Here is a 25,700-nt window from a genome sequence, read left to right as displayed (position 1 = left end):
TGGGAAGTTACCACTGTATCATTAGCTATTAGAAACCTATCATTTACTGTATTAACACTTGTTTATTTGGCTAAATGGCTTTTCTTTTCTAGGTTTCTAGTCATAAAGATAAATTGTCTGAACGTCAAGAAAAAGTGTTGAACCTGAAAAAAGACTTAAAAGAAATGCAAGAATGGATGATGGAGGTGGAAGAAGAAGACCTGGATAAGGATTTTGAATACAAGTCACCAGAAGAACTTGAAAATGCTGTGCAGGAGATGAGGGTGAGGCTGGGATAGTCAGTATCAGCAGGCTTTATCTCTCCCTTTAAAGTCAATCAATCATACAAAAGACCATCCATCTGTCTGTAAATCATGATAGTGCAATTGACTCTTGAACAACACAGGTTTGAACTGTAGGGGTCCATTTATACACAGATTTTAAAAAATAAATATTGTAAATGTATTTTCTCTTTCTTATGGTTTTCTTTGTAACTTTTCCCCTCTCTAGCTTACATTTAACATACAAAATCTGTGTTAATTGACTGTTTATGTTATTCGTAAGGCTGTTTAAGTTATTGGTCAACAGTAGGCTTAGTAGTTAGTTTTGGGGGAGTCAAAAGTTATTTATGAATTTTAATCCATTGTGTTGTTCAAAGGTCAATGGTATATAATCCTTCATAGGAAGATTTTAAATTAAAAAAAAGGAAGTGGAACTGCTGTGATTCTAGTAAGAAAGGAAGTTCAACATGGCTCATGAGTTGAATCCATGTAGGGCCCTGTGACTTTTTTTATTTTAGAACCTGGGAAACCACAGAGACCGAATTAAAAAAATTCAGTGACATCAATCACATTCACAATGTTGTGCAATCATCACAACTATTTCCAAAAATTTTCAGGAATAATTTTTTTTTCCATTAGGACCAAGAAAGACTTTCCAGTTTGCTTGGGGTTTATTCTTATTTCATCAGATGTGTTCTGCCAGCTACTACATGGGGCATATGCCGCATGTATATAAGTGGTTTGTTAGAACAGGTAGAGTTGCAGTAATCCATTGTCAAGGGATTTAATATCAGTTGGGGCCACAGGATATACTTCCCGTGAATTTATATTCCTATGGCAATAGTCTTGAACACTCTTTTTTTTTTTAATATGATAAAAGAACTCGGCATCATTCCCAAATTTCTAACCTTACTTAAGTCTCCTTCAGTGTCCAAACCAAAAGAGATAGTGATTAAAGGCTATTTAAAAAAAATAAGATTAAGCAACACATTGAATGTTTTAGGCTAAAGTTAACTTGCCTAAAAGTGTAACTAAAGCAAAAATCTATCTTCAGATGTTCTTTAAAAAGTATTAGATTTTGCCCAGCTTGTGTGACTCAGTGGCTGAGTGTCAATCTATGAACCAGGAGGTCACAGTTCAGTTCCAGGTCAGAGCATATCCCCGGATTGCAGGCTTGATCCCCCGTAGAGGGCTTGCAGGAGGCAGTGAATCAATAATTCTCTCTCGTTATTTATTTATTTTTAAAAAATATATTTTATTGATTTTTTACAAAAAGGAAGAGAGAGGGCTAGAGAATTAGAAACATCGATGAGAGAGAAACATCGATCAGCTGCCTCCTGCACACCCCCCACTGGGGATGTGCCCGCAACCAAGGTACATGCCCTTGACCGGAATTGAACCTGGGACCTTTCAGTCCACAGGCTCTATCCACTGAGCCAAACTGGTTTCAGCAAATTCTCTCTCATTATTGATATTTCTCTCTCTTTCTCCCTCTCTGAAATCAATAAAAATATATTTTAAAATGGATTAAATATAATCCATGCATTACCATGACAAAGGACTTTTATTGTACTTATATTTTCACAGAAGCATAATTTTTAGTGTAGCTTTATATTGACATCAGAGAGGAAGGTAGAGGGAAAGAGAGAAAGAAACATCAGTGATGAGAGAGAACCATTTGTGGGCTACCTCATGCAGGCCCCACACTGAGGATTGAGCCCACAACCCAGGCATGTGACCTGACTGAGAATCGAACTTTGATCTCCTGGTTCATTGGTCAGCAGTGAATCCACTGAGCCATGCGAGCTGGGCTAGTGTAGCCTTTTTTTTTTTTTTTTTTTTTTTTTTAAGTTTTAACATTATTCAGTATATAAGGTATTTTAAAGGTAGCCTACTACATTAAGATGCTGATATTTTTATCATGGGCCCAGACTTTGAAAATATTTAATGTCAGTAAACATAACTTAAGGATGACTTAGGTGTTAAAGTTGCCTGCCTGTTATGAAATGAAAATGTTTATGTGGGACTGTTTTCATTGGGGCATATAATGAGTGAGAATTTATAGCTAGTATTTAATTTAATTTAACTTTATTATTTTATTTTTTCAAAATAAGTCTCTCTAGTGATTACTTAAATAATGTTCTAAATTAGGTAGTTGAAATCACATAGATGTTTTAATTTTGGTTTAGTTATTTTAGGAAAAAGAAAGACATTGGTTAGTGAGAAAGGGGGACAATTTTCATTTCTATCCTTCCCTGGAACAGAGGGCGAAAGAAGATGTGCTGCAGAAGGAAGTCCGAGTAAAGATACTAAAGGACAATATCAAGTTAATAGCTAAAAAGGTGCCCTCTAGTGGGCAGGAATTGACTTCTGAGCTGAATGTTGAGCTTGAGAATTACCAACTTCTTTGCAACAGAATTCGAGGAAAGTGCCACACTCTTGAGGTATGATATTTTTTTCAGTGATGTGTTTCTGAGATTAAAACTTTGTAATGTACTGACCATTTCCATTTCTTGGAAAATAACTCGATTTTTTCCCCCAAACACTGCATCATAAAGGAAAATAGTTCTTGGTTAATAGGTTAATAAAATGAAGCAGGGATAACAAAATATAGGGGATCAAGATCTGCCCTCAATTAAGGTTCATGGGAAAGTCATTTAACATCTTTCGACTTTACATTTTTTATATTTGAAATCAAGGTTTTTATATCACAGGTGATCTATAGGCAGATTCTATAGATTCTAGAACAGTGTGCTGTGAACATCTCTTTTGTTTTTCCTGGTTAGTGCACAGACAGAAATGGAGAGTTTTAAAATGTTTTATTTAGAGTGGCATCTACAGTTAGAATCACCTGAAAGGCAGTAGAGGAAGTAGAACTTGAATATGCTGGTAATTGACTGGGCATTGGGTTTAAGATGCAGATGATTCTATGAGTTTTGTTTTTTATTTAAAATAAAATTGAGTTCTTATTTGTTTCTATATTAGTGTGACTTTTATGTCATTAAAATAGTTTAGGAGCACTTCAATTTAAATTCAGCTCAACCTCAAATAAATGACCATCTTGAAGTATATCCTAAAATGGTAAACAGCACAACTATAATATTTAAACTGAACTCTACCATTACTTGCTTGTTCTGAAACTATTTTGTGGTAAATATAATCATGGATAATTGAGACTAGTTAATAAGAAAGCTACAACTCAAAACCTCACTCTTTAATATTAATATATTATGTAATGTAAAATACAGGAGGTTACTTATTTGAGAAATTAAAATTCTATAAACAGAACTTATAGTGTTATGCATGCTTAACCTTAAGTCCTAGTGAATGATATTGGAATTGGACTTTACTACAGTTTTATACATGTTTTCTTCTCTGTCATAACCACCCTTGATTTTGCTCTTTTTTATTTTCCTTTTATTTCTAGCCAAAATAACAACTCATTATATATATTTTTAAATTAATTTTTTTCATTGATTACAGAGCAGAAGGGAGAGATAGAGAGAAACATCAGTGATGAGAATCATCAATTGCTGCCTCCTGTATGCCACACACTGGGGACTGAGCCCACAATGCCCTTACCTGGAATGAAATGGTAACTTCCTGGTTCATAGGTTGATGCTCAAACACTGAGCCATACTGCCTGGATTACATAATGAATGGAGTCCCAAAATTATCCCAGTCTAACAAAGACCACATATATTGTGTCATTTCTTCAAGCTGTCTTTATTCCAGATGTAACATCCTATCTAATAAAAGAGTAATATGCAAATTGACCCTCACACCAAGACAAGATGGCTGCCCTCATGTGGTCAAAGATGGCTGCCCTCATGTGGATACAAGATGGCTGCCACATGATGACCACTATAAGATAGCCTGCAGGGGAGGGCAGTTGTTGGCAGTTAAGGGTGACCAGCCAGCAGAGGAGGGCAGTTGGGGAGACCAGGCCAGCAAGGGAAGGCAGTTGGAGGAGGAACCCAGGCCTTCAGGGGAGAGCAGTTGGGAGGGGCCAGGCCTGCAGTGGAGGGCATTGGGTGAGGGGGTACCAGGCCTGCAATGGAGAACAGTTGGGAGGGACCCAAACTTGCAAGAGAGGGCTGTTGGGGGTCCAGGCCAGCAGGGGAGGGCAGTGGGAGTCAGCAGTCCTGGATTATTGAGGGATGTCTGACTCCCATTTAGGCCCGATCCCACTAACGGGCTGTCGGACATCCCTCAAGGGGTTCCGGATCGGAGAGGGTGCAGGATGGGCTGAGGGACACCCTCCACCTTGTGCACAAATTTTGTGCACCAGGCTTCTAGTTTTAAAATAAGGAATGAGGGTTTGGAATTGCTTTGAGAATTAATTTTATAGTTACTTTGAAATTAGTTTGAGAGAAGGAAAAATGCAAAAAAAAAAAAAAAAAAAAGATAAAGGTAAAAGAGAAAAGATAAGGGCTTGATATTTTTAAAATGGTCAGTGAAAAAGAAGAAAAAAAGGGTTTAAAAGTAAAAACAATTTTAAAATTATGTCAGCGATTACCAAAGAATATTGGGCAGAAATAGACCAAATTTCTAACTTAGAGTGAGAATGCCCTTCTTAGAGGAATCCAAATGTATCACCTTGATTATTTTTAGACTCCTGAAAAAGATATGAAATCAGGAACTAGTTCAGACTTACAAAAGAATAGAGGTAATACTATTAAAACATCTTTTCACTATAACTAATGTTAACTTCTTGCCATATTTTCTCAGATCCCATTTTTAAAATAGGGTACCTTAGTATTGTAGAATCTGATTTCTTCTTTTCCATCCCATTTCATTTCTCTCTTGAAGTAATCATCATTCAGAAGTTGGTGTATATTCTTCCCAACCATGTTTTTATATTGGTAATATATTTACACCCACTTATGTCTCAGTTATCTATTTCTATACAACAATCTCCCCAAAACGTAGTGACTTTTAAAATATATTTTATTGATTTTTTACAGAGAGGAAGAGAGAGGGATAGAGAGTTAGAAACATCGATGAGAGAGAATCATCGGTCAGCTGCCTCTTGCACACCCCCTACTGGGGATGTGCCCGCAACCAAGGTTCATGCCCTTGACCGGAATAGAACCCGGGACCTTTCAGTCCCCAGGCCTACGCTCTATCCACTGAGCCAAACCGGTTTCGGCAGTAGTGACTTTTAAAACGTTTAAAGCTATTTATTATTTCTCATGATTCTGTGTTTGAGGTGTCTCAGTGGGGTGGCTTCCTGCTCCATGGTGTCTATTACTAGCTCACTCAGGTGGCTGCATTTGACTGGGGGCTCAGCAGGGACATTCACATTGGCCTCTCTCCACAGGGTCTCCCAGTCTCACAGCTTCTCTACCACATGGCAGCTGGCTTTTCAGAGGGAGAAAGCAGGAGCTCCCAGCCCTCTTCAAGGCTTGGCCTCCAATTTGACACAGTGTCACATCTGTAACATTTTTTTGGTCTAAGCAAGTCACAAGGCCAACCCACGTTCCAGGGCAGGAGAAAAGAATTTCACCACTTAATGGGATTAATGGCAAAAAACCATGGCCATCATTAATCCACCATAGTTCATCCTCTGGTCATACGTTAGTGACAGTCCTCCCACATGCAAAATGCACTTACACTGTCCCAGGGACTCCCTAAGGCTTATCCAGTACAGCATCAAGTTCGAAACCCTGCCTTAGGCCTAAACAGATGTGACTCTCAGGACAGTTTCTTTAGGTGCAGGTGTGGCACCGTGCAATTTTGTGACTTGCCTATTAGAAAGATAAGTTATCGCACCCCATACACGCACATTCAAAGGTGAGCTAGGCATAGGCACTCCATTCAAAAAAGTGGGGCCAGTGGAAGGTAAATGGCAGTCACTATTCATAGTGACTCTGAATTGTAATACTAGTCCTTCTGAAATCTGGCCAGGGCCCCTACACCTGGGGCAGGACTGGTACTCGGTTAGGGCCCAGTTCTGTTTCCTGGGAATGCTGCTCATTTTTCCTTCCCCATCAGAACATGGGCTCTGCTTGCTGTTGCAGCCGAGTAGATGTCTCTGCTGCTCTCCACCTGTAGACATTTGTGGGACCAGACACACCTTTTCTCGTTCAGTCTTATTCAGGGGCTGGCACATGGCAACCTGAGGGTCAAATCTGGTTTGTGTCTCTTCCATGGTGGCCTGTGAGCTAACAATGGTGTGTATGGTTTTCATTTTTAAAGGGTTATTAACAACAAACCAAAACACACACAAAATAAACAGAAGAATCTGTGGCAGGGACCAGATGTGGCTTGTGAAACTTAAAATATTTACTGTCTGGCCTTTAATAGAAAAAGTTGCTGCCCCCTGACCCTGTCAACACAACTCATTCGCAGTGCAGGCTGGAACGTGCCTCCTCTCAGTCAGTGGACCTCAAAGAAAACCAACCGGGGGGCTCCACGGGGAATTCTCTTTCCTACATTTATCCGCCAAGTAGGCTCCTCTTCTGTGAGGAAGGGGCTGTCCCTCCCATAACTTTCTCCTAGGAAGTGGGGGGTATAAATTTATCCCCCTGAAACTCCTCACAGGAATTGGGAGATAGCGGTTGCCATTAATACAGTTAGTATAGCTCCATTTTGGGCAAAATATGGTTCTTTGCACATATAGATATGTTCCTATGAATTTAGAAAAACAGTTGGAAAGAGTATTCAGCAAATTGTTACATCCATTAGCTCTGAGTTGGAATAGGATGGGCCCATAGAATTCCAGTTTTCTATATAATTGTTAAAAAGTGTTGCGATTATGAGTGCTTTTACCTTTCTAGTTTAAAAGCAAACTAATAAAATATTCCCTTTTTTTTTTTTTTTTTTTTGCTACTAGTTAAGTAATTTATTTTTTACTTTTAACCAGGGCCTTGGAATTTATTTTCCTGTAAAGAGTGAGGCAGCTCGCTCCTCTTTGCCTCCCGTCTTCCCTCCAATTGGTCCAGTGTGATTTACTAAAGAATGAGGTTTTATTTCATTTATTTGAAATTTCAATTCTATCAGTTTCTGGGTCTTCACCTATGCTCCTCAATCTAAATGCAGTGGCTGTTGAGTGGAGAGAATATGCAGCGCTGGAGATGCACTCATCTCTAAATGGCTGCTTGTCTAATGCCCTTTCCTCCTTGCCTATTCTAGGAAGTGTGGTCTTGCTGGCTTGAATTACTTCATTATTTGGACCTTGAGACCAGCTGGCTGAACACCCTGGAAGAGAAGGTGAAAAGCATGGAGACCCTGCCGGAGAAGGAAGACGCTATCCTTGAGGCCAAGGAGGTGGGCACCTGCGTTCTCCCAGCTATTTCTTATTGTAGGGAAGCCAAATGAGTATTTAAATGAGGAATCTTCTGCCTAATGCCAGCAAGGCATTTTCTCCCTCAGCAGCTTTCAGTGTTGCCTTCCATTGCTTGAAGTGTTTGTACCATCCTTTATGTTTAGATTAATGATTGACCCACTAACTCAGTCCCCGAGGTGGGTACTTGTTAATTAGTGTATTGTAGACGTCAGGAAAGCACCGCAGTGATTTTTCCTGCCTCTTTTTACCAGTCCCTGGAGGGAAGGAACTCTGCCTTAAGGTATTAGAACGATTGCTCTCTTGTTTCTTCATAAAGTTGTTTTTGCTCCTAAGACACGGCAATGCCTGTGTTTACAGTGGCTCCTTCCATGTTATCTTCAGATGTGACAAGTTGGAGGACAGGGTGGGTAGGGAAGAGTGAGAAGTGTGGGATCCTGTCCCAGGAGCTTGTCTCCAGGCCCATTTGAATTCCTTGAGGCCAAGAAATGCATCTGATTTTTTTTTTCACGATGACTTAATGCCTGTTTCTTAAATGAAATAAATTATGAAGACAGTAGAGCTGCTTAAAAAAAAAAAAAAGAAGGAAGAGGCTAGGAAGAGGATAGATATGCTTTTGAAATTGTAGGGACACATGGTAATTAAGCGGATGCCTGGATTGAAGGTCAGAAGTAAGTCAAAGGTGGTACCTGAATCCCAGGAGCTGGATGCTCTGCTGGAGAAAAGATGTCACTTCTCAGATAAAGGAGCAGAGTGAGAGGTGAAGAGCATGAAAACAATGAAAAGCTTAATTTTCTTAACATGAGAATTAAAATATGTGCATTCTAGAAATACGGAAAATGGAGAAAAGTATAAAACAAACTCTAAGGTAAATACTTTTAGACATTTTGGCAAATTTCTTCCTCATTATTATTATTATTATTATTATTATTATTATTATTATTATTGTTAATCCTCACCTGAGGATATTTTTTTTCATTGCTTTTCAGAGAAAATGGAAGGAGGGAGGGGGTTGAGGGAGAGAAAGAAAGACCAAGAAAGAAACATCAATGTGTGAGAGACACTGACTAGTTGCCTGTTGCATGAGCCCCAAGCAGGGTGGGTGAGGAGTGAACCTGCAACCCAACTAGGTGCCCTGACCAGGAATTGAACCTCGACTCTTAGGTTCCCAAACTGACCTATAACCACTGAGAAGCACCTGCCAGGGCACTTCCCTATTATTGTTATTTTTAACACACGCACTGGAAGGTAGTACATTATAATAACTGGATCAAAGACTTTGAAATCATGAGTCAAGTTGGAATCTTAGCTCTTCTTTTTACCGTGTGTACCAGTATTTAGGCTATGTACTTAAGCTCTCTGAACTTCAGTTTTCCCATCTGTAATACGAAATAATATTTAACTCCAAGGTTACTTAGGTTTATGTACATATAAAGTGTGTATACAAAATAGCACCTAGCTTTCTGTATGTGTTACAGAAAACTGAGTACCTATTTTTCAAAATATAATCAACAGTTTGAAATAGTTTTGCTTTATAGTATTGTTTTCTGCTTTCAAACTTTGCATCACACCATGGACATTTTCCCATGTAATTAATAATTACTAAAATTATCTATGAAGTTGTATTGTCATATATCATCTTTTATGCTGAGTTCTCAATTCTATGTATTTTTTAATACCATTATAGATATTTTTGAAAATTAATTATTCCTCGTCTTGTTTCTTGGGTAGAAAATGGAATTACTTGTTTAAAAAATGGATACTTTTGGATCCTTGATACATTTTGCCTCAGTTAAGTGCATTATTTTCCCCTTCCTGTCCCTGTCCAGTCTCTAGAATCCGTTTTGCAACATCCAGCCCATAATCGCACCCAGATCCAGGAACTTGGCCAGACTCTCGTTGATGGTGGGGTAATGGATGAATTTATAAGTGAGAAACTGGAGGCTTTCAACAGTCGATATGAAGAACTGAGTAGCCTGGTAAGAACTGGGAGGTGCATGAGTGTAGATTAGTTGTTTGTGAGACGGAGCTGACCTCAAGAACTTGTGCCAAGGGGAAAAGCTTGTAACCAACATGAACGGGGGTGTTGTGGGCTTTGAAATACTAGCTGAGGAAGAGTAAACCCAACTTTAGGGAGGCAAAACTTGATCATTAAAAAAAAAATCTATAAGATGGTTTCTATTTACAAACTATTTCATTTCCTTTGAATTATATTATAGCTGTATGTAAGAATAACTCACATTGTCCTAGAAATACTAGGGAGGGCAGAATTTGACATAAGCTTTTGTGATAAAATGCCAAGCTGTCTTAGATGCATATCCAAAATGAACTGCAACGTGTATGCTCATATCAGTAAGCAGAGAAGGAAGACTGTTCTTCCCGAGGAGGGTTAGAGGAATATTAATGCTTTCAAACACATATTAAATAATAACTGTTGATGCTGAGATTGGGAAAAGAATCAATCTTGATTCAAAAGTGCAGGAAGTAGTGGTATATACATATGTACATGGAATTTTTGTTTTAGGTTTTGGAAAAAAGCTCTATAGGTTCACTCTACTGATAGACGTTTGTTCTATATTATATCCTTGTTGATAGGCTTATTGCTGGTTTCTAAAAAACACTTTAAATTCATAGTAAATGGGAAATTCTCTGTTTTATATATTATTTAGGGAATCTTTACATTTTTACAGAATGACATTGTATGTAGAAAGAAGTAAAAACGAGTAATTCACTGCAAGATATGTAAGATACCACAAGGACCTTTTCATTGTTATCATTGCTAGTTATTTATTCATACTGCTCGCCAAAGTCTTGAACTAGAGCCTGTATTTTTTTTCTTGGTAGTCATATCATAGGGTTTTCTTATATTCAGCTATTTAAGTTTATGAAGACGAATGATTCTGTTTTATCCCCTGTGTAGGCAGAGAGAAAACTGGAGTCTTTAGGAAAGCAACTCTATGACCTACGGAAAACTGGTGAGATGCTTGAAGTTTTGCTGGATAGCTTACAGGATCTGGACAAGCAGCTAACAACCTACCTGACGGACAGGGTAGATGCCTCGCAAGTTCCGCAGGAAGCGAAGGTACTGCCATGGATCTGAGGTGTTTGAGTCGTCAGAAGAGCAAGTGTAGTAATCGCCTCCTCACCTCCAAGAGCACCAGCCCCTCCTGCCACCCCAAACCGGCAGTCAGTGAGAAAGGGTGACCTTGCTTTTGGGGCAGCATGTGGGTTTTAGAGTTCTCTTGGCCTTTATGTGAAATCCTGGAAAAAGATAGCTTTCTAGCTATGAAATTGGGAAAATTCCTTTTTATAAATAAGCAGTGGACATTAGAAATGACAAATGCAAAGACCATAGTTTGTGCACAACATACAGTAGTCTGCATTTAGTATTATTATACTGCAAACTTATTGAAATTTGAACAGGGCTCTGCATATTCTTATGTAATATATGATTATATGGAACTTAAAAAAAAATACATCCTTCCCTGCTTCCGATTTCTTTGTAGAGAATTCAATTACAGATCTCTTCACACGAGAAAGTGCTGGAAGAGTTGCGAAAAAGCATGCGCTTATTGCCTCTGACCTTCCCAGAAGACAAGGCGGCTAGAAACAGAAGTCGGATGGATGTCATGCAGGTGACCAGGGGGAGCGATGTGTGGGCAATGATTACTTGGATGCCTTTGGTTTTCTTTCTGATGTGAACAGTAAGACGGGTGACACATTGCGGGTTCATTGCATCCCAGGCAGAGCAGCACGAACAAATTGTTGCATGCGTGGACAATATCGAATGTGATTCTGAAGTTGAGTTGAGAAGAGATAGAAAGCTAGGTTTAGAAGTTAGGTTGATAAGTCTTTCCCCTGATACAGAGTCCGCGTCAGTTCTCTGCGGCTAATACACCGGGCACCGCTCAGTCCTTTGCGGTGGATGTGACATTGATTTTCACTCTGAGTTCATGAAGAACACCTTGAGTAGTTCTGCTGTAGTTTTCAAATAGGTGGGAAAATTAGTGAAGTTTTAATTTCAGGGAGACCAGCTTAGCATTTTATTATATGTGTAAGACTGACACATTGAATGTCAAATGATGTATGACCCTGGGTAACCTCTCTGAGTTCCTCTATGGAATGCTTTTATTGTGATTTCTTTTTACAGCATTTTAGCAGCAGGTGTTATACTAATTCCATCTGTTGAGAGAGATTATCATTATGACGTGAATTGCTTATTTTTATCATTTCTTCCAACAGAGGAAACTTCAAGAGCTGTCCACCAAGTTCCAGCTTTTTCAGAAGCCTGCGAACTTCGAACAGCGCATGCTCGACTGTGAGCGTGTGCTGGATGGTGTGAAAGAAGAACTTCATGTGCTGGACGTGAAGGATGTGGACCCTGATGTGATACAGAAACATCTGGACAAGTGTATGGTGAGGGCATTGTGGTTAATGCGTCCACTAGGTTTTCCAGCAGCAAATATGGCTTCATCTAGCATAACGTACATGGTTTGTTCAATATTAATATATATTGTAAATAAATATTAACAATAGGGATTAAGGATGAAAAACAAGTTATAAAATAAGAAGTGTGGTCTTTTCCTCCAAAGACATTAGAAGAGATAGGGGAGATAGATAAGATGGAGTAAAATAAATTTTTACAGTGTCATGAAATAAAAAAGAAAAAAGGCATAAATATACATATATATGATTAAAAAACAAAAGAAACATAATCACAGGAAAGGCTTTGGCAGAATATGACTAATGAACTAACTATTAAAGGATAAATTTGAGGTAGCTAGAAGAACCATACTTAGAATGGATGTTAGGAATATTAGTATGTAAAAAAATTATTCTTAAGGATACTTACATTTTAATTTTTAATTTATAAAGTCTAAATCTAAAATATGAAAGAAGAAATTATACTTAGAACAGATGCCAGGAATATTATTACAGAAAAATCATTCTCCAGAAAAAAATTAATTTTAAATCAAAGTTTAAACCTAAGATCTGTAAAAAAAATTATTTAGAAGGCCTTATTGTTGTTGCAGTCTTGAATTTTAAAATTCAGTTGCTTATACATTTTAAAATGTGGCTAAGCATATACACTCTTAGAATTAGTGTTCTGGTTGAGAAGAATCATGACCAAGCTGAAGATGACACCTGTAAAGACAATAAAAGATTGGGAAGAGTTCTTTGTGCTTATCAAAACTGTTATCTCCACAAGTCTTTATATACCAAAGGTTGTTTGATTACTCAAAAGCTGAAATGGGTGGAAGAATGAATAAATAGGATACATTTCTCCGTGTGTGTGTGTGTGTGTGTGTGTGTGTGCGCGCACACACACGCACACGCTCACTGATATATCGATATGTAAATATTTACTGAGATATAGAGGTCAACAAAGCAAGCACCAATCTTGACTTGTGTAACTTGGCTCAGAGGTCTGTTGTGTGACAGAGCCACCTGAGATGCTTCAGGTCAGGATCACGATGAATGGAGGCAAGAGAACCTCCACAGAGCAGTTTAAGGTAATGGAGATGAAGACAGCTCTGAATTTGACTTGATAACTAAAATTTTTTAAAGTCATATTCATCTTGATGTGTTGAATTGTCATGTATCTTCTTATTACATAAGTAGTATAGGTATCAATGTGGTAGCTTTGGTACTTCAGAATTGTAAGAAAAAAAATAATGGTAATATTTCCAATTTCCAATAGCCAGAAATATAGCCAGATTGGATTTTTTTCTAATTATAGCATTTAGGATTTTTAAAGTCATGATTTTAAAAATGATAGACACTCCAATTTTTAGTCCTGATATTTTCACGTTTTACATTTGGAAAATGTTCATAAACTTTCATAAACTTTCAAAATATGTATCTGAGTTTTTTTTTTTGAAACAAATATAAACGCCATTTGTTTATTTTTTTCTCTGATTTAAAAAAGTTATTGCAAACTTGATGCTATTTTACTCATCCCTTGAATCCAAATTGGGCAAAGAGAAAGCCCTTTGATCTCCGTAGTTAAATCATAACTGTCAGTCTGGATAAGCCTTGTTCTGAAATGATTCCAGTTACCGGGTTTCCACTGTGATGTGTGCAATTTGTCATGTTTTCTTTTTAAGGAATTCTATAAAACTTTAAGCGAAGTCAAGCTTGAAGTGGAAACTGTAATCAAAACTGGCAGACAAATTGTTCAGAAGCAGCAGACCGACAACCCCAAGGGGCTGGACGAGCAGCTGACTTCTCTGAAGGTGCTCTACAATGACCTGGGTGCACAGGTGAGGACAGCCCCGCCCTGCCACTACTCTCTCTCTCTCTCTGTGTGTGTGTGTCTCTCTCTTGTGCATTTTTTAAAATTTATTTATTTATTTATTTATTTATTTATTTATTTATTTAAATATATATTTTATTGATTTTACACAGAGAGGAATTAAGAGGGATAGAGAGTTAGAAACGTCAATGAGAGAGAAATATCGGCCAGCTGCCTCTTGCACACCCTCCACTGGGGATGTGCCCGCAACCAACATACATACTCTTGACCGGAATCGAACTCGGGACCCCTCAGTCCGCAGGCCGACGCTCTATCCACTGAGCCAAACCAGTTTCGGCTCTCTTGTGCATTTTAAAATTTCACTTCTGGGAGAAACTGTGTTTAAATGTTATAGTTTTAATAATGTTTTCAGTGATTCCAATAATGTGTATTAATTTTTAAATGTGCTAATATTGCAATGAGTACAAATTGTATTGAAACTTATTCTTAATATTTAATCCAGATTCACTTTATATTTTCAATGACTATTGACATTTCAAAAGTAAACTTAAAAAATAATAGTCCCTGTTTAAACTCAAGTTATTGGCTTATACCAATAATAGCGTTTAGGATTTTTAAAATCATAGTTTTAAAAATTGAATTTAGATTGATATTTAAATTGAATAGGCTACTGAGCCGTGTTCAAACATCAGGTTCTAATAAATTTTATGTCACAAGAAGGTCACATTGGTCTAGCAGGATTTAAAATCCTTTCAGGAAACAGCTATCATTGGACATTTTAGTGAATCGGCTGGGAATGGTGGGCCATTTACTGACTGGATCCAACAGGCTGTGTGTCTTCTCTCACTGAGAATCTCAGTCTTGAAACCAGCGAAGTAAAAAAAAAAAAAAGTGTGGAACTGAAAACTTGGCAGTATTAGAAAGCTGTGTTAGATTACATTTTAGATCCTTCTTGCATTATTAAATAGTAACTGAGTTTCTTTCTATAAGAGCCCAGAGAAAACCAGCTAAAATGTTATCACTTTCAAACCAGTGAAAATGGGCAGTCCATACATTTCCTGGGTGTTTGCTTCACTTCTGCAAGATTGGGTTGTTGATTTTGATTCATTTTGAGGAGCTATACCACTGGATCACATTTCTCAGCGCATCATTTTGGTATTACACAGCTGAAGTTCTTTTTGAAATGTTATATTTATTTATTGACTGGGCAATATATGCACGGGAATGGCTCAGACCAGGCTCAATCCAGTGGCTGTGTCACCTGGGTCATGGTCTTCCCCTCTTCAGGCTTCACCATCCTGTTCTGTAAATGAGGAAGGGCAGTGCCTATTACAGAGGTGGTTGTGGATTTTATTGTGTAACATGTACTATTCCTTAACACCATTTGGGAGATGGATCCAGAGTCTGGTCAATGCTAAATTCAGTTTATTTTGCTTTCTGTCATCAATGGTAAGTACAAAATAATAATTAAGGACTTTATTGCAGAGTCATTTACTGTGTTTTTCATTAAATGGTTAATTGTAAAACATGATTGTGAGCATCGTGCTGTTTCTCCACAAATTGCTAGAACATATAATATGTTTTAAACAGTCCTTCATTGAGATGATTCTAAGCATCTTGTATTCAAAATAACAAAAGATATCACTTACCGATCCCTTAACCCTGTTGAAAGGATTGGGCCAAGTCCTGTGTGTATGCATTTTTCTCATTTAAAACTCAGAACAGCCTTTGGAGGGTCATAGGAAAGGTCCCGTAGGAAAGAAGTGGCAGCGCCAAGATGAAAACCCAGGGTTGCCTGACGCTTAACCACTTCTGTATAGTGTCTTGCAGAGATCAAGGTTGTATATCTCTTGGGGTTCAATCCGAATCAGTTCGGATCCTCAGCTGTTATCCATGTTTAGTCCTCTCTCGATTCCTTCTTTTCAGGTAACTGATGGAAAACAGAATCTGGAAAGAGCATCCCAGTTGTCCTGGAAAATGAAGAAAGAGGCTGCTTCTCTATTAGAGTGGCTTTCAACGACTGAGTCTGAACTGGTACAGAAATCCACCTCAGAAGGTTTGCTCAGCGACTTGGATACAGAGATTTCCTGGGCTAAAGTGAGTTGTAGTTCAGGGCAAACTGGGTGGATGTCATTTTCCTCCATTTTGTATTAAATGTGGCCTTTTTCTTTTTCCCCGTTATTTTTTTCTACTTCTCTGTGCTAAGAAAAACAGTAAGAATATTTTAAAAACAACTATTTAAAGAAGCTACTTTTGTCTTGATTCCAAAAGTGTTGAACTCTGACCAGTCACCAACAGGCTTTCAGAGGCGTTCTGCTTATGTGGCACTTGAAAATATGATAGTTACACTTTCAAAGTTGATTTTTTTTTGGAGTATTCATTCCTCACATAGTGTGCTGAATTTATTTGTTAATTCTTCTACAATAATGTTTGTATCAGTTACTAGCTTTTTTATTGCAAACCGATGTAAAGAGCACAGAGACAGAATTTTCAAAAGAATCAACAAAAGATCCAAGAGTTTTCTTTGGCTCTTTAGTTACTTTGATATTATAGAGATTAGAGAGTGGATTTTTCCAATTCTCTTTTGAAGTGGACAAAGAAGGAGTGGAATACAAAGTAGTATGTGTTTTTTTTTTGTTTTGTTTTGTTTTTAAACCAAGGCTTTTTCTTTTCCCAAATTTATTTTCCAAGAAAGAGGCATGTATACTAGAGATAAGTACTGAAAATAATGATCAATACTGTGACAAAAATTTCTATAAAGTCACAAGATCCATTTTGGTATCCTACACTTGTGCTGGCCTGTGGGAAGTGAAGAGGAGGGATTTGAGATCATAGGGGGTAGTGCAACTCTTTAAACTGATTGCTCTGTGAAGAGAACAGTTGAATGAAAGTCAAGATATTAGGCACCAGAGAGTGTTCAGTTTAGAAAATAACTGATGAAAGCATAATTATGCCATGGGCTGTGTGAAGTGAAAAAAATATATGCAGGCAAGGAAGAATGTTGGCATTTATCAGTGTATTGTGGGTGAATGGAAAGCAAAGGCACCAAACTTTATTTTTGTTAAGGTTAGCTTTTACAAGAAAATATTACCTTCTTTGTACAATACATTTTGAAAGCCTTGTTTTCTCATTAGTAACATAAGTTATATAAGCTAATTGAAGAACATTTTTATAGTGAAAAAAAAAAAGAGGGGAGCAAAAATCATCTCTAATGAAAGAACACCCTGTTATCTTTTCAGTTTTTTACAGGCACATATAGACATACACAGGCACAGCCTGTATTTGAAAATAGTTATATTTAGTGTTTCATGACTTTCTTAAAAAAAACACACAAATCAACACATTATATCTTTAACATTTTTCTTTGCTTGTATGTTGTATCTTATATTGGAGACAAGCCTAATATTTAATTGCATATTTTATTTTTGATTATTCCATTTTTCTATTAATTTTCATTTGATTTATTAACAATTTTCATTATTATGGGAAAAATGCTATGCCCTGTCTGGATTGCTCTGTGGTTAGAGCATCAGCTCTTGCACTGAAGGGTCACAGGTTTGATACCCAGACAAAGGCACATACCTTGATTGCAGGTTTGATTCCCACCATAGTTGGGGCACATGCAGGAGGCAACCGATCAGTGTGTCTCTCTCTCATCTTTCCCTCTTATTTCTCCCTCTCCCTCTTATTTCTCTCTCTCCCTCTCCCTCTCATCTCCCTCTCCCTCTCCTTATCTCTCTCCTTCTCCCTCTCCCTCTCCCTCTCCCCCTCCCTTTCCCTCTCATCTCTCATCTCTCCCTCTTCCTCTCACCTCTCATCTCTCACCTCTCATCTCTCCCTCTCATCTCTCCCTCTCCCTCTCCCTCTCCCTCTCATTTCTCCCTCTCCCTCTCCCTCTCCCTCTCCCTCTCCCTCTCCCTCTCCCTCTCCCTCTCCCTCTCCCTCTCCCTCTCCCTCTCCCTCCCTCCCTACCATTTTCTCCAAAAAGTAATAGAAAAAAAAATCCTTGGGTGAGGATTAACAAAAAATAAAAAATGTTATGATGAAAATACTTGTAGCTACATTATAACATGTATTCATAATTATTCTCTGAGGATAAATTATAAGAGCTAAAAGTATTGAGTCTAGGGATATATCCATTTTAAAGTCTTATACAAATTATGAAATTATACCTACCAGCTCCATGTGAGAATTCTTACTTGCTTGTTTTAACCACAACTTGGACAATGGTAGGCAGATATGTTTTGGTTAATTAGAAAATTTTCTATCAGTGTATAGGCCATTTGTAGATCTTTTTTTTTTTTTTTTTTTTTTAAATTGCCTTTTAGTGTAATTCTGACCATTTTTCTTTTACCTGTTAGATCTTTTGATTTAGAGCTCTTTACCTATTAAATTATTAATGCTTTGTATGTTGTCTATTATTGCAAAAAATATTTTTTTGCTACTGTAGTTCCCTTTCTGTTCTGCATATATTTAAAAAATGCTGTTATATATTTTTTAAATGGTAAATCATCTTTTTCTTCATTGTATATGCCATTAGTGCTTAGAAGGTTCAACTGCTCCAAGTTTATGTAATTTTTTACTTACATTTTCTTCTAGCTCTTTTATAGTTTCATCTTTTTATCTTTAATGCTTTAATCCTTCTGGAATTTATTTTGGTGTATATAATGAGGTAAGGCTCTAATGTTTTTCCAAGTAGTTAACCAGTTATCTCAGCACTATCTACTGAGTAATTATATCTTTCCCATTGATTTGACATGCTAACTTTATCTATTATTTTTGGCTGTTGATTTTCTTTGTTTACGGATTCACTGATCCTGCCCTCTGAAATATTTTTTAGGTGTTTAACTATGAGGCTTTATAATACGTTTGAATATATACTTAATAGATTTCCTGTTTTTAATATTCTCTTTTTTGGTATATGCTCATATAAACTTTAGAAGTATTATTTCAAAATCTTTAAAAAACATTTTCTTAGAAAATTTGATTTGAATTGCTTTTAATGTATGGATTTGTTTTAAGGGGATTTGACATCATTGTTATATTATTACATGGCATGTCTCATTTCCCCTCAAATTTTTAAAATTCCTATATAATGCTTTGGTTATTTTCTTCATAAACACACAGAGTGTGTGTGTGTGTGTTTGTGCAAAGAAGTTAATTTATACTTATTTACTTTGTATACTTTAAAAACATGCCTTTTCTCTTTTTTTATTAATTGCTTATAGCTGGTAAATATATAACATTTTTGCATATTTAATTTTTACTCATTCATCTTTGTGCACATATAAATTCAATTAAATTTTCAGATAAGACTGTAAAAATAAGCTTGTCTTTTCTGTAACTACTCACTTTTAAATTCCCATTTAGTCTTATTTTGGATTTGAAATGATGAAGATGGTATATACAAGTCATGAATTCACAGCACATTCTCTTTAAGTAAATAGAATGAAACATCAATATGTAACATAATCATCCATGTTTTCAAAGTTGTGTTTTCAGATCTAAGAAACATGCATATTTCACCACATTTTAATGTATTTGCACTTAAAAATAGGTAAAGTTATTTTCAATGTAAAATTTAAATAGCATTTTTATTTTTATTTTATTTTATTTTATTTTTATTATTATTATTTTTAAATATATTTTATTGATTTTGTACAGAGAGGAAGGGAGAGAGATAGAGAGCTAGAAACATCGATGAGAGAGAGTCATTGATCAGCTGCCTCTTGCACACCCCCTACTGGGGATATGCCCGCAACCAAGGTACATGCCCTTGACCGGAATCGAACCCGGGACCCTTCAGTCCCCAAGCCGACGCTCTATCCATTGAGCCAAACCGGTCCCGGCTAAATAGCATTTTTATTCCTGAATCCAATATTTAAATACCATGTTTCGATGTTATTATTTTAGATGTGGTCATTTTCTTTACAATCTTAAAGACTACCCTAGTCAGTACATTCCTATTGAAGGAATGCAGGAAGTCTTAACTTCAGGAAGCATGGCTGTGGATATTCTATTTCTTCCCCCCTCCCTGCTGGAGAATGACACTTGAGAGAAACATTCCAATGCCTTTAAAAATATCAGTAATTGACATGGCCAAGTAATTTACTCAATGATAAACTGCAATTTTTATGCTTTCCAAAATGTGGTTTAATGTGAAATTAAATATAGACTCACACTCCTTTAAATAATTTGCTTTAACGTTGGTTTAAAAAGGTGCCAGCAGCAGTAGGTTAGATATGCACAAGTCACTTTATGATTGAAAGAATATTGTAGTTTTAATTTTGGAATCCAATATTCTCTCTATAACTCTCCTTATTATATACTTTACCTATTGAATCTTAGGAACATGAGAATTAAGTTGTCATTATATTATCCAAAGTATTATGACAATTGTAAGACCAAAACTTAGATGTGCTAATTCTTAATAATTTACTTAGGATGGAATACTTTTACAATAAATTACGTTAGGCCATTTAATTATAGGATGTAGTCCTCACAAGTAACTATAGTACTTATTTGTCTCCTATAGGAACCAAGGAAATACATTCATTATGAATTTTAGAATTATGAGTTCTGGGGTAGTTCTGCTTTGCCAGCTATAGTTACAGAAAGTGAACTTGATTCTTTACACCCAGAGTTATGATGAAGATAAAATAGTATGTGTGTGTGGTACATGGAATTTACTAGTATACTTAAAATAAGTAAAGAACATTTTTTTCATACCTGAATTTAATACATTTCCTGTAATATGCATAAGTAAATGTTTCCATTTTTATTAGCATCTTAAGAACTCTCGCATGTTAGTAAGTTATGGAGTTTTGTAAACCTTTGGCAGTTGTAAACTTTCTAGGGAGTATGTGGAAGAAAAGTTTCCGTGTTTTGTTTTTGTTTGTTTGTTTTTTTTAAAGAAAGGTTGTATAAACTTTTATCACATTCTGAAAGATCAAATGGGTCTTGGTATTTTTATTTTCTAGACTATTCTGAAGGATCTGGAAAAGAAAAAAGCTGATTTAAATGCCATCACCGAGAGTAGTGCTGCCCTTCAGAACTTGATCGAGGGCAGCGAGGCTGCTTTAGAAGAGAGGCTCTGTGTCCTCAACGCTGGCTGGAGCCGAGTGCGAACCTGGACTGAGGACTGGTGCAATACCTTAATGGTATGTTTCGGGAAAAGTTAATGATGAAATCTTCTCTCCTTTAATTGTTTAAAAATGAATACAACTTTGATTAGAATTCCAGATTCTATTTTCTCAGTGTCAGAATAATGTTTTGCTTGTGAATTAATTTCATTAGATTACATTTTATTTTTATACACTTTAATATCTTAGTAAATGTACTTATTTGTTGCATTTTAATGATTACATTTAATTATCATAAGCTATATATTATTTACAATCCTATATAATAAAAGGGTAATGCAAATTGACTCAACGGTGGAAACACCGGTCACAATGATGCACAGTGACCACCAGGGGGCAGATGCTCTATGTGTGAGCTGCCCCTGGTGGCCAGTATGCTTCCATGGGGGAGCATCACTCAGCCACAAGCCAGGCTGATGGCTGGTGAGTGCAGTAGCGGTGGTGAGAGCCTCTCCTGCCTCTGTGGCAGTGCTGAGGATGTCCTACTGATGGCTTAGGCCCTCTCCCCACTGGGAGCGGCCATAAGCTATCAGTTGGACATCCCCTGAGGGCTCCTGGACTGCTAACGGATGCCAGTCGGGCTGAGGTTCTCACCCACCCCCTCTAATTTCTAACAATAATTTTGACTAGTTGGGTGACATTGGTCAAGATACTTGAATGTTCTCTAAATCTTAGTTTTCTCATATGTAAATGGGCATTATTATTATTTCTACCTCATGTAGTTTTTGAGATGATTATATGACATAAAACACGTAGTGCTTATATATAATTATGCTTAAAATAACCAATTTTAGATTTTAGTATGATGATTATGATAATTGTTAAGTGTTATATGTTGTTAGTCTTTGGTTATACTATCACACTGTTAATTACTTCATGGTTATATATACTGAGTGGCCAGATTATTATGATCTTTGAATGCATAATAATCTGGCCACTCAGTGTATATCCTATATAATAAAAGGCTAATAAGCAAATTGTCCCCTCGACCAGCCAACTCCCCATGTCTCCTCCCCCTGGTCAGGCTGGCCAGACCCCACCCATGCACAAATTCATGCAACGGGCCTCCAATGTATGTACTTATTTGTTGCATTTTAATGATTTATTGATTTAGATTTATTTAATTATCGTAAGCATACACACACACACACACACACACACACACACACATGCGTTGAGTGGTTATTATGCATTCAGATATCATAATAATCTGGCCACTCAGTATATATAGCTTTATCCACATTTTCATAATCCTTCTGTATTTTTCAGTCTGTACCTTCTAATTCTCTTTTCAAGTAGTCTCTTCCTAGTCCTAGTAGAATATTGATTTACCTGCTTTATTGGGGCAAATAAGTCTGGCACTTATCAGTTCTTCTTACTTAAAATGCAGAACACTGTCAAAACATTTCTCATGCCATTTATTAGTTCTCATTTCATTTTCCAACTGATTTTCCATGTTATAGATAAACAATTTGTTTCCTTGTCTTTTAAACACTTTTTATAAATTTGTTACAGTTTCCTTTATACTGTAAAACAGTTTGTAAAAGTTAATTTTATCAAGTCTCCACCCCTTTTTGATCAAGTTCTAAATTCTCACCTTAGTGCCAGCAATTTTGCCAGTTTATTCAGCTTAATCTAAAGTTTGATTTTGTTTTTGGGTTTATTTTCTCACTCACGTTTTATATCCTGCTTCAGGAAATAGTACTGAGGTCTGTAGTGATATCAAGTGCTGGTGACATAGGATCTGCCCTCGGAGATGTTAGTCTACTGAAGAGCAGACACTTATTCAATTCATAGTTTAATCATTCTGTTATGTTATTACTTTCTTAAATGAGCTTTAAACAAATATGATCACGGAGGCAAATTAGATTATTTGCAATGTAAGAATGAAGAATAAGGAGACGAATAAAATGAGATTGAATAAAAACTTTCAGTAAGGTGGAAACCCTTTCAGTTCAGCATATAATGAGCTCTTTGAAGGCTTTTTAAATCTCTTTGAAGATTATCATGCTAAATATTTCATCTGGTTGTATCAATTAATTGTTATTAATTCTCTTCCAGAACCATCAGAACCAGTTGGACATATTTGATGGATATGTTGCTCACATAAGTACCTGGCTTTATCAAGCTGAAGCTCTATTAGATGAGATTGAAAAGAAACCAGCAAGTAAACAGGAAGAAATTGTGAAGGTAGCGAAAGAGGAGCAGGCAGACTTCTGGGGGTGGACAGTTTGGCTGTAGTCTTTCTCTTGTGGAATGTGACAAGTTAGCTGTGCACACGTTTTCCCGTTCTTCAGGGTTTATTTTGGGGGGAGGACCTGAAGTCTTGATGAGTCTTAATACATGAACAGCTCTGATGCAAGTTGATTGTACAATATTAAAATCTCTTCTTAGGAATCCCAGACATTTATTTAAACTGCCTTTAATTCTGAGTTAGTGTCGCACCCATGTTTGATTTTGATTTTTCCGGTGTGATGATTTGTGTTTTCTTACAAACAGCGTTTACTTTCCGAGCTGGACAATGCCAGACTGCAAGTTGAGGAAGTTAGAGATCAAGCCGTTGTTTTGATGAATGCTCGCGGAGGCTTATGCAGGGAACTTGTAGAGCCCAAATTAGCTGAATTGAATAGAAACTTTGAAAAGGTGTCTCAGCACATCGAAAGCGCGAACGTGAGTAATTATATTTTTATATAAGGCTATTTTTCATAGAAGTATGCATCTAAGTTATAGATGATTATATGGTATACTTAAGTAAATAATGTTAAAAGTAAAATTTTAAAAGTGAATTTTTCTTGGATCGGAGCATTTGTCCTTAAGAAATGTGTGCTTTGCTGAAGTTTGGTTGTCCCACTCCAATGACACTCCTACTGGCGAAAGGTAACGGGAGACTTTCTTGGGGATGTACTCGTAGGAGGTGGTAGCCTTTCTCTTTGTTGGTGGCCACTCAGGGATGGCTTTTGGATCATGGCACTGTTTCCTCCTGTGCTCGTAGGTGGTCTCAGAATCCTCCAAACAGCATTCGAGGCAGCCACTGCCATTTGCACACTATCTCACACCCCCTAGTTCTTAAATATAATTGTGAGATTTTAAAAATGGGTGAAATAATAATGCTATGAGGTTGGTGAAAATGGGGCAATTCAGAGAAGCTCAAATTGGTAAAAACATAGCTGTAAATGAGTGAAATTAAAGTCAATTCAAGTAAATGCTGATTTCTTTTCTGACATTCCATCTCTCTGATTAATGACAGAAGGTCCAGTTAAGAATATCTTTTTAAAGGATGATTTTCCTTCCCCAGCTGCTGATTGGCCAGGAACCATTGTCATACCAATCTCTGGTCACCACAGAAGCACTTGAAGGTGATGTGCCTTACTCTGACTTGGAAAAATTAGAAAGTGACATTGACTATATGCTAAAAGTTGTGGAAAAGCATTTGGAATCCAGTAATGAAGATGAAAAGGTTGGTTTAGAGTTTTTCAAACTATGATGTTCTTATTTTTATTCTCTGTTAATTATAGTTTTACATCAATATTGTTTACCCAAACATCTGCCAAACATGATTTTCTGATGTGCAAATATGATTTTCTGATGACTGTCAATGTAATTGATTTAGTAATGCTTAAAAAATAGACATTGTACTTGCTGACTAAAAACAGTGTTATCTTAATGCTAAACCAGCTAGTATTCTTTGTTTTAACATCAAATATGAAATATTTTAAGAAAAACTTGACTTTTTTTTTTTTGTAGATAATTTAGATAAACGTATCTTAAGTTATATTTTGTAGGTTAGTTTTCCTCCTTGGGAACTGATGGTAAGTGACCCTATATGCATTTTCCTTTTGAGTAAATTTTTTCTTTCTAAACATTCAGATGGATGAGGAGAGAGCCCAGATTGAGGAAGTTCTACAAAGAGGAGAACAAATGTTACATAAACCTATGGAGGAAGATAAAAAAGAAGAAATACGCTTACAGTTACTACTTTTGCACAAAAGATACAACAAAACTAAGGTATTGTCATGGAGAGTGTCTGTGCCACTGAATAACTCAGCCCTTGTCAATAGATGTTTGATATTGCATTCAAAACACACCATTTGGAATATTGTCTCCTCCTTTTTGGTGTGCATTGCTGAACATGTTTATACTTTTAGCTGGGACAAGAGTCAAAGAAAATAGGGAGCATAAAATCTTATTATTGGGCATCTCTGTTGGATTTCTGATAGTGTACTAAATCTTAAAAGGGACCTTTTTTTAGAGTAGATTCCTCCTTTGGATCTTTAGTTTATATGGAGAGGCCTGACCATGTTAAAAAAAATGTCTAGTTTACAAATAACCAAATTTGGGAAGTTGATAAACTATGATTTATATTCTAGAAAAGCTGCATTACCAGCTCCCTTTTCAATGGCCATAATCCCAGCCACATTATAAATGTGCTGGTGTTCCCCCGAGGTCTGTTCTTGTAACACATAAATGCAGAACTCTAGATTAAACATCTTGTTATTAACATGATGATTTTAGTCTTGAGTTTCGGGTTCATTTAGGAATTGTAACCATTTTCAGAGTCACTAACTCAATGAACATGTATTTGTGATAATTTTACTATACTTTTGAACTTACAGGGAAATATCATTTTTCAGAAGCTCAATGTAGAGGCAGTGAAACTATGAAAGAAGCTACCTTAATTCATGAGTAGATGAACTGTGGTTATTTGCAAATAGTAGCCAGCATTTATTAAATTGTAGCCATCTACAAGTAAAAGA

At 36.7% G+C, this 25,700-nt stretch overlaps 1 protein-coding gene across 5 annotated transcripts in view; it reads left to right on the top strand.

Annotated features, from left to right (window-relative positions):
* Positions 1-25,700, top strand: part of UTRN (utrophin) — a gene marked incomplete at its 3' end in the record, with an annotated part of 411,728 nt that overhangs the window by 157,308 nt on the left and 228,720 nt on the right. For all 5 annotated transcript variants that reach the window (XM_084889907.1, XM_084889908.1, XM_084889909.1 and 2 more), the window contains 14 exons: positions 93-263; positions 2,525-2,704; positions 7,398-7,532; positions 9,378-9,527; positions 10,469-10,630; positions 11,055-11,183; positions 11,791-11,964; positions 13,656-13,811; positions 15,731-15,901; positions 20,785-20,964; positions 23,008-23,136; positions 23,446-23,616; positions 24,242-24,403; positions 24,814-24,951. In XM_084889907.1, coding sequence (XP_084746033.1) covers positions 93-263; positions 2,525-2,704; positions 7,398-7,532; positions 9,378-9,527; positions 10,469-10,630; positions 11,055-11,183; positions 11,791-11,964; positions 13,656-13,811; positions 15,731-15,901; positions 20,785-20,964; positions 23,008-23,136; positions 23,446-23,616; positions 24,242-24,403; positions 24,814-24,951 — 2,208 coding nt within the window. The remainder of the gene's footprint in view (positions 1-92; positions 264-2,524; positions 2,705-7,397; positions 7,533-9,377; positions 9,528-10,468; positions 10,631-11,054; positions 11,184-11,790; positions 11,965-13,655; positions 13,812-15,730; positions 15,902-20,784; positions 20,965-23,007; positions 23,137-23,445; positions 23,617-24,241; positions 24,404-24,813; positions 24,952-25,700) is intronic.

This window comes from Pipistrellus hanaki (assembly GCF_964339955.1).
Source record: "Pipistrellus hanaki genome assembly, chromosome: 7".
NCBI classification, from domain to species: domain Eukaryota; kingdom Metazoa; phylum Chordata; class Mammalia; order Chiroptera; family Vespertilionidae; genus Pipistrellus; species Pipistrellus hanaki.
Note: the sequence above shows the minus strand (reverse complement) of the source record. Positions and strands in the feature narration are given on the sequence as shown.